This window comes from Trichoplusia ni, chromosome 8 (genome assembly GCF_003590095.1).
Source record: "Trichoplusia ni isolate ovarian cell line Hi5 chromosome 8, tn1, whole genome shotgun sequence".
Lineage (NCBI taxonomy): Eukaryota > Metazoa > Arthropoda > Insecta > Lepidoptera > Noctuidae > Trichoplusia > Trichoplusia ni.
The window spans coordinates 12,413,515-12,427,875 of NC_039485.1; the positions used below are offsets into that span (position 1 = coordinate 12,413,515).

At 34.7% G+C, this 14,361-nt stretch overlaps 2 protein-coding genes across 2 annotated transcripts; both read right to left on the reverse strand.

The window, feature by feature from the left end:
• Positions 1–2,946: 2,946 nt before the first annotated feature.
• Positions 2,947–7,760, reverse strand: LOC113496847 (odorant receptor 94a-like). Its single transcript, XM_026876214.1, has 5 exons — positions 6,228–7,760; positions 6,054–6,153; positions 5,878–5,979; positions 5,388–5,543; positions 2,947–5,161 (listed from the first exon to the last, which is right to left on the reverse strand). Exons 1-5 carry the CDS (start codon positions 6,998–7,000, stop codon positions 5,105–5,107), a joined length of 1,188 nt encoding a protein of 395 aa, XP_026732015.1. The 5' UTR covers positions 7,001–7,760; the 3' UTR covers positions 2,947–5,104.
• A 131-nt stretch (positions 7,761–7,891) lies between these two features.
• Positions 7,892–13,461, reverse strand: LOC113496846 (odorant receptor 2a-like). Its single transcript, XM_026876213.1, has 5 exons — positions 10,807–13,461; positions 10,097–10,196; positions 9,119–9,220; positions 8,582–8,737; positions 7,892–8,233 (listed from the first exon to the last, which is right to left on the reverse strand). The coding sequence occupies exons 1-5, from the start codon at positions 11,580–11,582 to the stop codon at positions 8,174–8,176; spliced, it is 1,194 nt and encodes a 397-aa protein (XP_026732014.1). The 5' UTR covers positions 11,583–13,461; the 3' UTR covers positions 7,892–8,173.
• Positions 13,462–14,361: the final 900 nt, after the last annotated feature.

Here is a 14,361-nt window from a genome sequence, read left to right on the forward strand (position 1 = left end):
ATCAATGCTCAATTGTTCCCAATACCAGTAGTGGGACGTATACAGGCCGGTATTATATTATTACATCATATAAAATGTTATTTAAACTCTATTGTTCTCCAACGAACATCGATATCCACTCGTATAAGAGTAGTGCACGCCGTTAAGAACTATTAGACAATTGGGGCGAGTTGCTTAAGTCTCTTGTGCAACACATTACATCAATTGCCAACATAAAACCATCGATCTAATGCATCGAACAAAGACCCTCGCACTGAAAGGGGAACGTTGTATCTCGTGCCACAAAATGTTTGAACTGTTGTTGAAAACTTTTAGTTGAACAGATCAGCTCAAAGCTTTTCTTCTGCAGAATGGAGACCATGTGTCTTTAAAACATTGAATAAATGGAGTTGTTCAATGGCTTTTGTGGGAATATGTTAGCGTCGCAACTTATATAACCTACTGGTCCGCATATAAATAGTTCTTTAAGTTGGATCTGAATGATGTTATAGTTTTTCGAACGGTATGAATTTGAATTTGGCGTTAGAATTGTTCGATAGGATGCAAAATTATAGAAGGATTTTTTGGAATGAATTTCACTTAGGTAGTGCCTATTTAAAACATAAATTAAAAAAATAAAATAAGAAACTCCAATTAAAATTTAAATGGATTTCCTATAGAAACTTATTACGAGAAACAAGTGATAATTGAATGACATAATTTAGGAAAAAAATATTCCCTATTTCTAACCTTCAACTAATCTATGATCAGCCGTCAACTAAACATTCATTTAAAACCTTCACAAATCCTAACAGTCATCTTAATCACGGGACAAACATGTGAAGTTACTATCTAAAGCATCGGCCACAGCTAACTAACCGACTGAGCTTAGTTGACTCTTTAGATAAATAGAAAACTCATTCCCTTCGACTGGACTGGACGGCGATCAGTCGACCCGGCAAATGTGACACGGAGTATTAAGCTAATGGAAATGTCTATATTTTGGAAAAGGAAGAGTCTGCGGTGGATGAGCAATTTGCAAGGTTTTAGACGGTAAAAACAAGAGTTATTATAGTAGAGGCTTTTTCGTGTTGTTTCATAGTGTTTGTGATCGAACTCTTCAGGAATAGATTGACTGATTTTTATTTGTCTACAAATAGATCCGAAAATGGGCCGCAGAATATATTTAGCAAGATTAGAAAACAAAAACAAGTTCACCAGAAATGTTTTTTTTCTACAAATTTTATACTGCCATATCATGTTCTTTGAGAGTAATTAAATTAATCTATACATATAAAAGGATAACTGACTGACTATTTTGGCTAGGAACGTGAAAACTGATATGCAGGTCCCATTTCACTATAAGTGAGAACTAAGTGGTGAAAAAGGGGATGAAAATTGTTATGAAAAACCGTAATTTTTGAAGATGACAATTGCTATTACGTGAGCAAAAAAATAAAAACAAAAATTTAAGTTACGTCTCAAAAACTTTCCATACAGTATCTTCCATATACAACAAATTCTCGGTCACAGTGTCCACTGTCGAGCCATGCCAGCCATGGGAGTGCAAGCAGACTTCGAGCGGCCGCACAACCGCAGCCGGTTGCTTCTAATCAGCGCTCGTACTCGACATGCCCGTTTAAATGTACGTGTTTGTTTTCATTATAAAGATTTTTGAAAAGTATTGTGGGAAAATCTGTTTCATTAAAGATTGTGATTTGTGTTTTATTGCCTAAAGCAAGCCTGTAGAGTTATGGTTGCAAGAGCTTTCCATATTTATATCTATGACAGAAAACATTTCTTTTTAAATCCAGTGTGAGAGCTTGATTATTTTTGCCATTCAATTTTCCGACCACTAGAATGTAAAAAAAAAATAGGTACTATCTGAACACCCATAGACACAGCCATAAATTATACAATCATAAATTCCCCTTAAAATACTCGTACGAATGAGACTCCATCCTTGAAATAATAAGACAACAAATAACACTATACAATAATCAAAAACACGACAAATTCAGTTTAAATTCACTCAACAGTACCTTCTCGGCAGTTCAAGAAAACGTAGTCAAGTCTTAACGTTATAATGAAACATTTTCTCATTAATCACGGTCGAGCTGTCTAAGGGCTAGCCGAAGAAATTGACCGCCCAAGTGTTTAGACCAAGTCACACAAACGACACAAACATGTCGTCGCTTTGAGGGTCCAGACTCCAGAATTAGTCGGCACTCGGAATACTCGGGACATTGGAATTCTTGGACTCTCAGTAGTCTGTGGTTGTCCTTATTTGTACTTAATTATGGTGTTTTAATAAATTATTATTTGAATTGGGGTAAGTTGTAACGTATTTGCGATTTTTTTTTCGTTAGCATAAAGCTATTGTTGTTGTTTTTGTTCCAATTTGTATTTTGATATAATACAATTTTTGTATAAATTAACTTTTGGGTTATTTTTCTAACGTTGAGGCGGGGATTCGGATTCTTTCTTTTTGCGTCATCTTTTTTGTATCTTTTACAAACCACTTAGAACTATTGTTCTGGGGTTCCGGCCTCAATGAAAGCAAAATGTGGATGAAAACCTTCCTATGAATTGTTACCTACTATCAGTTGTGTCTACCGGTCCATAGTAAAGTAGCCTTTATAACCATAAATCAAAATCAAAATCAAAATCAAAAGTTTTTATTTCAAGTAGGTTTCAAGGTGATGGCTCTAGTTGCGCGGTTCCAAAGTGTCACTCTTATGGAGAAGAACCGGCAAGAAACTCCATAAGTTACTCTTTTTAAAAGTAAATGTATACAATATAATTTTTACAAATATTATGTTTAAGCAAGAACAGCGTAAAATGGTAAAATGATAAAAAAATATAATAATAAATCCAACAATGGAAAAAAGGTAAATTCTACTGGGGTTTACACTGTTGATGCATTTACAAGGCAAAGGCGAAAAAAAAAGCAAAATGAATATTTTACATACATCAAATAATATGTAGTCCTAATTAAATCCTTAACAGGAATGTCAAGGCTTGTCAAAACCTTCAGGAATGAAGACGTGGAAACTAATAGTAGCAAGTGAGATAAAATTGATCTAGTCGACCACCAGGGAGGCCACATGTACCGAGACAATACTAAGACCAAGCGCGCTTATCATCTACATAATCACTAATTTTATAATAAGCTTTATTAATCAGCATCGATCGCATACTATAAATAGTCAAGTGTTAATATTATATTACCTAGTTTATTAATTTACTTCCAAGCTATACTGCCATTAGCATAAAAAGTAGGTTACATTTTGCAGTCCACAAAACGAATCGTGCTAAATACACTAACGTAGTTTTGGCACAGAACAACGAAACACAGAATAATAACAATGCTTTTGTAATTTACAACACAAACAAGTATAAATTCGAGTTTACGAACAATGTTTTTTCTTAATTAGCCACAGTACGTAGATTAATTTAGAAAGCGAGCTTAATGTGTGCAAGTTCGCTAGTCTAATTTGCTCGGGTTTAGAGCAAAGACGTGTTTCCATATAGAGAGTGAAGATTCCCGGGGAGTTATTTAACTAATTTTACATGCGGGGCAAGTTTTAACCCCACTACCATATGTTTGCGTTGCCGGCGTCGTGGTACAGCCAGCGGAGCGAGTCCCGGCACCGCGACTCGACAAGACAAACTGGTACGTACGCCCTTCGGAATTAGCTCCGCAAATTCAAACACCCAACTCCTTCACTCGTACGACAACTAGCGACGATAGCTGTTGTCAGAATTTTGAAAGCCACCAAGTTAACGTACAGTCCTGATTACCCGCCGCTGTTTCAAACTGAATGTTGTGCATGAGGTTTTCTAAATACATTTGCACTGCAGTTTCCATTTAATACAGTAAGTTTGTTGCTGCGCTACTAAAAGCTGAGCTACAAAAATGGGTTAAACACTACATGTTAGTTACACAATGTGCCATTTGGCGTGCACTTTAGCGAAATATAATAAAGATACGATTTATGGCTAGGCGAATCGCTACAAAAGTATACAGACAATGCAATAAATAATCCTAGAGTAATAAAATCCGAAATAAGAGAGAGCTCCGCCAAGAATAGTCGCAACAAGGAGCGTATTATTCAGTGTCACCGTCGGGACGTGTCCTGTAATATATGTTTTAATAAAAGGGTTTCAATTCTCACCCGAACATACATCACACGAAGATACCCAAAGTATCAATAATATCGAAAAAGATCTTCAATTTATTATTCATTGAAGTCGCTGGGTGGGGCGGGACGCTCTATAAATCCAGGGATCGCCACTAAATCATCGTTTGCAGGCGGTGTCGTGGCGGAAGGACGTGTGCGGGTGCAATTTTTATCTATTTTTCATCGATGGAAACAAATGGATACATTATCGTTGTGTCCATAATTAGCAGTTCAATTTTTGCTAGAACTATATTACTAGGTCCTAAGTATTGACCCATTTGTCACCACTATCGCCGCGATATTTTTGTCTCCGTACATTAACAATGTACTGAGGCCTAAACAAAGACAACCAGGTGGAATGGAACGGGTAGTCTGCTATACCCACTGAAAGAATCCATAAAAACTGTAATGGTACCCTCGTCACGTCCGGACATCTTATTTATCTAGTCACGAGCAAAATCATTGTTTCCTTTTTCGTTGTGTTCGGGCAAAAACACGCCTTATTACCGCCAACGGCTAACAGATGAACTGCTCAACGGTACCATTGTCCCCGGGTCTTGTGTGTGACGTTTGTTCCTCCTAGCGCAAAGAAAAAATTGTGCTCCCTCGTCGAGAAACGACTATTTATTCATGTGTTCACTATATTTATTTTGTTGTGTGTTAAGTAAAATAAAAGGAAAACGAAAAGTATTGGAGAATTGTTTTGTAGGTATTTTTAGTTTCTTTTACCCGAAAAAAATACACCTTTTTACCGATTCTGAGAATTTTATTATTACTCAAAATAAATCATAAGTTTACTAAGATTATGTAGATACTACAAATTTAAATAAGCTATTAATCATTTTCTTTGAACTTGGGGTTCACAATATTCGGACTAGCAAGTGAAAATCTAAAGCAAATTTGAATAATAGCTTATTAATTGTTAACGTTTTAGTTTTAAATTATCGAGATTGCATGTGCCTTAATAATGTGAAGAAGGAGTATGCAGAATTCATTATCTGAAACAATTAAGTTTGTGCAGTCATACATACGTAGATAGTATCTAAAAGAGATAAATAATTTCTTTCACGGGATAACTTAATGGGTCGAAACACGGTTACGGGTCCCAGGTTAAACATGCAAAAGTCTGGCGATTTGAACAAAATGAAATAGACTCACGTACGTTATCAACATCATAAAAAAACATCCATCAAGAACTTTTTATACAACTTTTTTATAACTTACTGCAGCGAATGTTCCAAGTGATAGAAGGAACATCTTCCCCCCTGTAATAGTTAAAGGCTTTTTTGCCCTTTCTACGAGCAGTCGCAAATTACTTTTGAATTTACGACTCCTTGCCGTCCAGTCGCAACTGTACACCGAGAACGATAATTGTCGACTCTGAAAATATATTTCGATTGAAAAATGGATGCCTTAGTTTAAGGTATTGCGACTTATGAGGCGGATAGTTACACAGTTTTGAATTAAATTGATGGTAAATTGGCTAAATTTCTAAACACTGAGAAGTAAAATAAATATCATATTATGAACATAATTACACCTATAGATATTGTTTTTAAATTGTAAATGGAAACCGTTATATCATTATTAAAAGAAATAAGCACATATTGATACTCGTGCATCCTCACATTTCTCTTTTCCCCGTCCCATCCCAATCAAGATCCCACAATTCCCAAAAAAAATATTCATAAAAACTGATTTCACACTTAAGTACCTTTTCAATTATTTGAGATCCATACCAACATGGAACCATTATTTGAAGAATCATTACCACCATATACAGAGAAAGAAATATTAAGTACTGCTTTGGTGCCGGCTGAAAAAGAAAAAAACCAATTCAGTACAAATTACAGAACTAAATGTTAATCAAATCAAATGACAATAACTCACCAAAGTAAATCGAAATAAGCACACACATATCTTACAAGAGCCGAGACTGAATTGAACAAAGATTGTCTCGTTAAAGGCTTGTTCAATTAATTTACAATATCTGAAACAAAACAATTGAACAACATCAAATTATTGACATAGCAAACATCAAAGTTATTACACTTACACACTTACTTGCAAACCAAATCGTAATGTTTGATACATTTATTGATTTCCATAAAAGATCTTCGATCATGATCGGAATTATCATAGAGCCAAGGTCCATCTCCACTTTTCTTACTTCCATCCGTCACTTTCTGTAACTTCCCATCAAGAATATCCAATTGTGCTATAGCCAAAAACATCACTCCCAAAAGAAAAGTATCGCAGTTAACATTGTACAACATATGAGATGTGATTCCCAAACTCTGGTAGAAATATGCTGGGTATAGGAATATTTCCATATATTTCTCGGGTATAAACGAATACCTGCATACAGGGAACTCCAAATCGATCGAGTAAATCAGATGCACGACCATAGGCATGACCACATTTGCTGAATTAGCTACTATAGATATCCCTGCCGTTATCTTCCAATAAAGTAACGCATTCTGCTTTGCCTTCTTGATAATCTTATCCTCATGGGGAGTATCCCCTTGAAAAGTCTCACTCTCCAAAATATCAAGCATTTCCCTAAACTTGTCCAGATTAAAAACAAAAGCTAAAACTTTAGACAAAACGGTCAAATCGTTGAAATAAAATATCATTTCTTCAGCGAAAATCTCCAATTGTTGAGGCAAGAAATAAAAATTGATTGTATACAATGTTATGAATGTAACTACGAATACTAGTAGAAATAGTCTTGAATAATATACGTAACAGCGACTTGGATTGTCGCCAGGCCAAATAGCAAGAATATTGAGAAATGTCAAATGTACTTTCAAACAATCTATTTGATGAAACTCCATTATTCAATTTTTCTTTGTCGCTTACTTTTGACTAACACATATTCAATTTGCAGTGACGTTTTGACACATTTTCGTTTGCATGTATGGTCTTATATAGTTTGAGGACACGAAAAGTCGCCACTGGCCTGTAATTACATGCAGCGCGTCAAAACCGAGGTGTAGTCGTAATTAATAAGGAAAGATGTTTGAAATGCACCCTGCCTTCTAGTCATGAAATTTCTAATTTACATTTCACTTGAAAGTGAATTAACAGGCATTTCAAAGACGCGTTGAAATATTTATGCACGTGAGAAATATGCGAAGGTTCTAATGAATGTAGGTTAATTGCTGGCACCTTAGTTTTTAAATGAGATGCAATTAGAGAAAGTGACTTTCGTTAGGAAGGAAATATCAAGGAAATATTTAATGCCGTCATTAACAAGCGCTGCTAAGATTTTCGGGCTTCCAAAATATTGACAGAAAACAAGTCAAGTGCGAGTCGGACTTGCAATACTGAAGGTTTTTGTATAAAAGGGTTAAAAGGTTTGAAGAAATTTTAAAAAGAATGGTCACCTACTAAATTTGGGACAGTACCAACCTTGCTTTATTTAGCTTAATTTTTTTTTATTTTTTATTGTTATCGCGCAACCTGAATACATCATCTGTAAAACTTGTGACTGTGTAGCCTGTACGGTTCAATAGATAAATCGGAGACTTAATAATGGGGTACGATATATGTTTGCAAATATTTAAAAAGCAAATTAATTAGTTAATTACCAGGTGTAAAGATATGAATAAAATTGTATGTATGTAATAAAGTAAAAATGAAAAACCATTTTGCCCACATAGTATGTTAAAAAAATCTACTTTTTAAGGCATTAATTAATAATCATTGTTTATTATTACTTTATATCTATTTATTTTACATTCTAATTAGGCATTCGTGCTACGAATTAATTGAGCTACATGAACTTAAAATGAAACATCGCGTTATTTAATTAATTTAATCTTGAAAGGTTAATCAATCATATATAAATTGAATGTACTATTAATTAAGAGATGCCAATCTAAATAAACAGTAAATTAAGTGTTAGTACTTTGAAAACGATTAAAGCTGAATAATTTTAAATTAAAAATTAAGCGTATGTAGTGCTAAAATATTGGGATATAATTATATAGTGCCAGTGGTCGTCCTTACTCTCTAGTTTGCATATGTTGCAGAAGTGTAAAGAATGAGTAGGCAGAATTCATAATCTGAAACAAAATAAAGTATTTGAATCCAATAGAATGTAAAAAATCAGCCATTTGTCAGTTGGACACGCGTCGAACAGGTTTAACGAAAACTTAATTTATGCAACAAAAAATGGTTACACAGTTTTGCTTAACACCAATGTCTATTTTTATTTTTTATGACCTTCAGCAAAAACATCGCCTGTGAAATTTCAAATGTTTAGCTAGCACGTTTCATGAGATACAGCCTGGTGTTAGAAGGACGGATAGTTGGACAGACAGCGGTAACTCAGTAATAGGGGTCCGTTTCTACCCCTTGGATTCACATCCAAAAAACCCAAATCAAAATTATTCTCAAAAATTGAAACTTACAGATGTATAAGAGTTTAAAGAAAGGCAGAACATCTTCCCCCCAGTTAAAGAGAGGGGCTTGTTAGCTCTCTCTACAAAGAGACGCAAATTGCTTTTAAACTGACGCGATCTCGGAGTCCAGTCACAACTGTACGTAGAGAATACAAGGAGGTTGCTCTGTGAATAAAATAGCTTTATTTAGTGTACACAACGGGTAACAAGGACTAAGCATTCAATTTACATAAATGTCTCTGTTATATGTCAGTGACGAGAGAAGCAATAAAGTATTGTAGTTTTAGATAACAGTTTATTTCTCAACGTCCTCTTAATAGTCTTTTATCTGACACATTATTCTCAATCTGCTATTACGGGAAAATTACGTTTTTTTAAAGAACCAGCTTGTGGTTTCTTCTCCTGTCTCCCTTACATGATCCGCTGTTTCATTTGTAGAAGTGAGTCGGCGCATTATAAGGTGTAGAATAACAGCTCCCTCACCCTCTTAAACTCACACATTCACACAAACTGTACACATAGGAGGACTACAACTAAAACACTTACCTTATCCATCAGCCTTGTCCCAAAAAAGCATGGTATCAATATTTGAAGCATCATTGCAGACATGTATGTGGCCAGAAATATGTAGTATCGGACCGGTGCGGGCTGAAAGAGAGTTTTTTTTTTAAACATGAAGATGATAAAGACCGTTAAGAAACTGTTAGCATACGACTGTTAACTTTTCCTGCATTCTATTAGCAATAATTTAGATTTTAGGTCTATGGCTTACGTTACGATTTGGGTCAAGAGATAAGGTCATGTCAAGATTCTCACGAGGATAGAATGACATCCTGATTGATGCTTTAAATCTGTTCTGTTGCTTCAACACCATAGTCTGATAGTAAGTATGAACTCGATAGCTAATAAAAGTACTAAATATACTGGTTGCGCGTAATATGTATGTTAAGTTTTTTAATTGCGTCATCTGCCGGCAAAGCCCCGCACTTCATAATGGCCCTGCGGCTGTTTGGGTTTCGACAGAACCCAATAGTTGGCGCTGCATCGTAATCATTGAAAATCATCGTGTTCGGCGCTAAAATTCAAAAATACAAAAATTCTTGATGTCAAGATGTCAAATATTTTTCTTTCTTCTCTGCTTGATTGTGCCTCCGCAAACGTCGTTCTTGCTTTTTGTGAAAAAAACCTTCGATAGACCCGCAAGGAGTGCAGTGTTCCACAACTGGAGTGCCGTGATCCTGCGACTGGTGAGTCCGTGTAGTTTGACTTAGTTATCATATTTATCATATATATTGCCGCACCGCACCGCTCCGCCATCAACTTACGTTTCTTACCAGTCCAAATCCCTCCACTTGGCCTGGAGCTATTTACACGCTCCACCATATACTGTGTAGCTGTAAATTACTGAGCTAAGACATGATAGGCGTATAGTAATTATAATACTTTTTGCCTATTCAGGGATAAATTAAAAGTTATAAGTATAACTCAAAACTGAATTAGATTTAAATATAAATTCTTAATTACCATTGTAAATCTGAAGAGACAGACGCATATGATACAAGATGCCATGCTGAATTGGCAAAATAATGTAGTGCTGAAAATTTCTTCAACTAGACTGCACAATCTGAAAATAATAAAATTCGTTTAACAAATAATCTATACTCTATACTAATATGTAAAGCTGAAGAGTTTGTTTGTTTGAACGCGATAATCTCAGGAACTACTGGTTCAAATTGAAAAAATCTTTTTGTATTGAATAGACCATTCATCGAGGAAGGTTTTAGACTATAAATCATCACGCTGCGACTAATAGGAGCGAAGATACAATGGAAAATGTGGAAAAAACAGGGTAGATATAAATCTTAACTTATATCGTCTAACCACGTGGACGAAGTCGCGGGCAACAGCTAGTATTTGTTAAAATGATTATCAACAAGGAACTTTGTATTTGGAGACATCTATATCAAAATTACAAAGGTTATATTAATAATATAAAAGTAATAATCTTAGATTTATATCTATCCAGATTTCCTCGGATTCTCATAAATTATACAGGTAATTTCAAATTATGTTACTATTACCTAATATTAATTGTGTAAACTACGATTGCTTGTAATTAAATGAACATGAGGTGCTTACTTAAAGTTCATTTTTAAATAAGCAACTTTGTAAGAGGTTTCTAAGTTTTTGTCTAATTTAAGAAAACCTGTTTGAGAAACGACGTAAATACTTACCTGCTAATTTCGTCAAAATGTATGATACATCCATTTAAATTTGTAACAGCTTTCCGATTTTTGTCAACAGGCTCTCTTGATACTTCACCTTCATTTTCAGTATCTTGTTCCACATCTGCTACTCTCCGCAGTTTTCCATCAAGCACATCTAATTGTGCTATTATGAGAATCATTAAACCCACGAAGAATGTATCGATATTGATATTATACAACATATGGAAATGAATTCCAACGGCCTGATACGCGTACAAGATGTAAATGAACTTTTGCGTCAATGCATCAGAAAAAAATGAATAACGGGTCACGGGAAGAAGAAGTTCCGCTTTGAATATAACATGCCCTAAAACCGGAGCAACGACATGAGCAAAATTCGATGTTCCAGAGATAATAAAATCAATTTTATAATACATCATTATGAAGTTCTTAGCTTTTGTTACTAAAGCAAGACCCTCAGCATCGTCCGGTTGAAATATATCAGTTTCTAGAATTCTCAGAACCTCTTTAATTTTCTTACGCATAAAAACGAAGGTCATAACTTTAGAAAACATAGATAGTTCAGTGAAATAAAATATCAGTTCTTCTATAAATAGGTCCAACTGTCTCGGTAGGAAATAAAAGCTAATAGAAAAGAGGACATTGTAGAGAATGACGACGATACCAATGAATAGTATAGAAAAGTATTTGTACGAGCGGCTGGAATCGTTATCGGGCCAAATGGCGAGGAACTTCCAAAACCTCATGTTCATTTTAAAACAGTCTACTTGGTGCAATTCCATTACCCAAATTGTTGTATACCGAGAGAATAAAATATGAGTGTGTTACTGTACTGCGCCCGTTGTGCTGATCTGATAGATTCGCAATTTGAAAGTAGCCTGGACTTACAGAATAGATAGCGTTTAGAGTGGAGTGGAGACTCCTTTATGTTAGTGGTAGTTTTTTTTTTATTTTATTCTGAGCGGTGGGAATGTGAAAGATTTACTTACCTAGAAGGACTTTTAGAGTCTGCTTTTTCAGTTTTTGTCATGTAGCAGTAGACAACGTGTCGTAATATATGTCAGTTGGGAGAGCAGTTTCAAAATATACAATTTACCTAATGTCAATATTTATTTTTAAGTTTTTACGATTGTTTGCATAATTTATATTTGAGCTTAAACGGCGGTTTAAAGACGTATTTACTATGTTGGTACTACTCAAATACTCAAAATTCTGTGAATTTGATGAAGTAAATACCTTATGAAATTCTCCATAGCTTTTGTTCTGCGTATGGCCCCGGCCACCAATTACCATTTTTCTACAATTTCCCACAAAAAATTGCATTTCTTTTTTAATTAAAGATAGATATACATTTAACCCGTATATTAACGTTTGTTCAAAGAGAATGTAAAACTATTAATTCCCAGTTGGTTTTCAAGGAAACAAAATGATAATAAAGTACTCAGTCTATTTCAACAGCGTTCAGCAGAGTCCATTGTGAAAGGATGTGGGTTAATTGCGGGTTCCGTATTTTTTTAAATGAGACGCAATTAGCGAAGGTGACGTTCGCCGCAAAACGGATCCAGAATTCCATTCTAATTAACAGTCAGGCGAAGAGAGACCAAAAAAAAGAATAATGGTCGGTATACTCGCTATGGGCCTTTGTTGTTGGCATTTTGCAAGTCCACAGGTTATTGATTAAAAGATTTTTTGATTATAAAGTCTGTGCGATACACCGTAGCATAATCTAAAAAGGTTTTAGTATTTTGATTAACACTATTTACAAGATCAGTTTAAATTGTAATTCTATGCCCACTCATTGTAGGTACATTACTTACAAATAAATGTGTTTTTATTACATTGTCACTATTTCTCAGCATTGCTGTCTGTCCGCCGGTCTGTCAAACTGGCTACATCAAAGAACTGTGATAACTAGACAGTTCATTTTTAAGAGATGCACTATTTCCATTGCCGCTATAACACAAAATAGTAAAAATAAAGATCAAGGTTAACTGAAGTTGACGCGGTGAAAAACTTGATGGGTAACCATTTATGTTACAAACTTGTTTATATCCATCCGACACGCAAATGGTTGGTTTATCTGAAATAATATTTGTGAATATGTTCAAATACACCCAAAAGCAAAAATAACCGTCGCGCCGAATTTTCAGAAACGAAAACCTGTCAGCAACGAACTCTTTATCAACAAACTTTATCTCAGCTGTTACAGAAAACAGCTTTCCAGCCTGAATAATCAAAATACAAGAATATTTAACCTTTCCATAGGTATATTTCCGTATTGTTCTTGATTTTCGTGTACTAGCAAAATGTCTTGGATGGCGTCGCCCGCAATCAATCGCCTCAGGCCACCCGCCTCGCATGTCAATATTTATTCATAAATTGAATACCGTACTTCGCAGTTCTCTTCATCCTCTCCTGTTTGTCAACAATCATAGGAGTACCGACTTGGACTGTTTGACGGTAGCACTTGGTTTTCCAAATTTTCCCCTTTTGGGCTAAAAGAATGGTCTATTGACTTGATGCCTGCTTTTTTTGTAAAGAATATTTCAGTCTATTTTCCAGATGGGTTTATCTCCCAATATAAATTATCTAAAAAACGAATTCTATTTTAGGTTGAGCAGAAGAATGTGATAGATTTTACCAACCATGTTCCTTCTCTTGCCATTAACCCGCTAGATTTTAAGGTTAAAACCAAACTATTATGAGTAACGAAAGTGTAATAAAAATAAAACTAATTTATAGTGGCATAAAATTAAAAGCAACTTTTTACTTTGAAACTAGTTAAAGAGGTTTTATTATATAAAAACTACTAAATAAAAGCAAGTGCTAAAAATAATAGAAATTAATTAATATTTATTAGCAAATGACTGAAAATAAAACGAATGTTTATCCAATTCAACATGTCAAATCTTCATTAAAATTGCCGCTTCATTCTCATAATTTATCTAAAAAAACACGATATTATTAAACCATGGAAGTTTACTTAGCATAACCATGAATTTTAAACAAGTGTAACAAACGAATAAAAATGTATAAGTACAATACGGATATCCCAATAACCCTGTAGACCGGAAACATGGCCGGAGGCTCAATAAAATTAATTTTGGTTTTTAAACGGGATTTGTGGGGACGAATCCATGTTATATCTGAAATGAATAGCCGATTGGAGCTTTGCAATACTCGTCTCTTAAAAAAAAAGAATCAATATTTCCAATCTATCTTGTAACAACGCAATGTAAGAGAAATCGTTTAAAACTTACTCAAAATGATAAAATTTTATCACTTAAGAAAACTTAAGTGATAGAATATAATCACTTGTATAGTATTTTTGCGAATCGAACTCGTGGCCAAAAGTCAACTGGCAGACGGACTGACTGTAAAAACTAGCTATTTAAATTTAAAATATCCTTTTTTTTAATCCTCATAACCAACAGAGGAAACCAATAGCTTCTGACTGTAATCCAACATTGCCAGTTGGTCAGTGCAAAGAAAAGCATTACAATTCATCTGGCAAAATTCAACAATCTTCACATTGTGCTAAACAAACTCTACGGGGTACAT

What these genes read in the sequence shown, in the direction of transcription:
- LOC113496847 (XM_026876214.1), bottom strand. Translation starts at nt 7,000, where the DNA reads ATGGAGTTTCATCAAATAGATTGTTTGAAAGTACATTTGACATTTCTC. An exon ending in GCTTATTTCGATTTACTTTG is followed by an intron (nt 5,980 to 6,053) that starts GTGAGTTATTGT and finishes TTTCTTTTTCAG; the next exon opens with CCGGCACCAAAGCAGTACTT. An exon ending in GATCTCAAATAATTGAAAAG is followed by an intron (nt 5,544 to 5,877) that starts GTACTTAAGTGT and finishes ATATATTTTCAG; the next exon opens with AGTCGACAATTATCGTTCTC.
- LOC113496846 (XM_026876213.1), bottom strand. Translation starts at nt 11,582, where the DNA reads ATGGAATTGCACCAAGTAGACTGTTTTAAAATGAACATGAGGTTTTGG. An exon ending in GGACAAGGCTGATGGATAAG is followed by an intron (nt 8,738 to 9,118) that starts GTAAGTGTTTTA and finishes TTTTATTCACAG; the next exon opens with AGCAACCTCCTTGTATTCTC. An exon ending in CTTTAAACTCTTATACATCT is followed by an intron (nt 8,234 to 8,581) that starts GTAAGTTTCAAT and finishes ATTTTGTTTCAG; the next exon opens with ATTATGAATTCTGCCTACTC.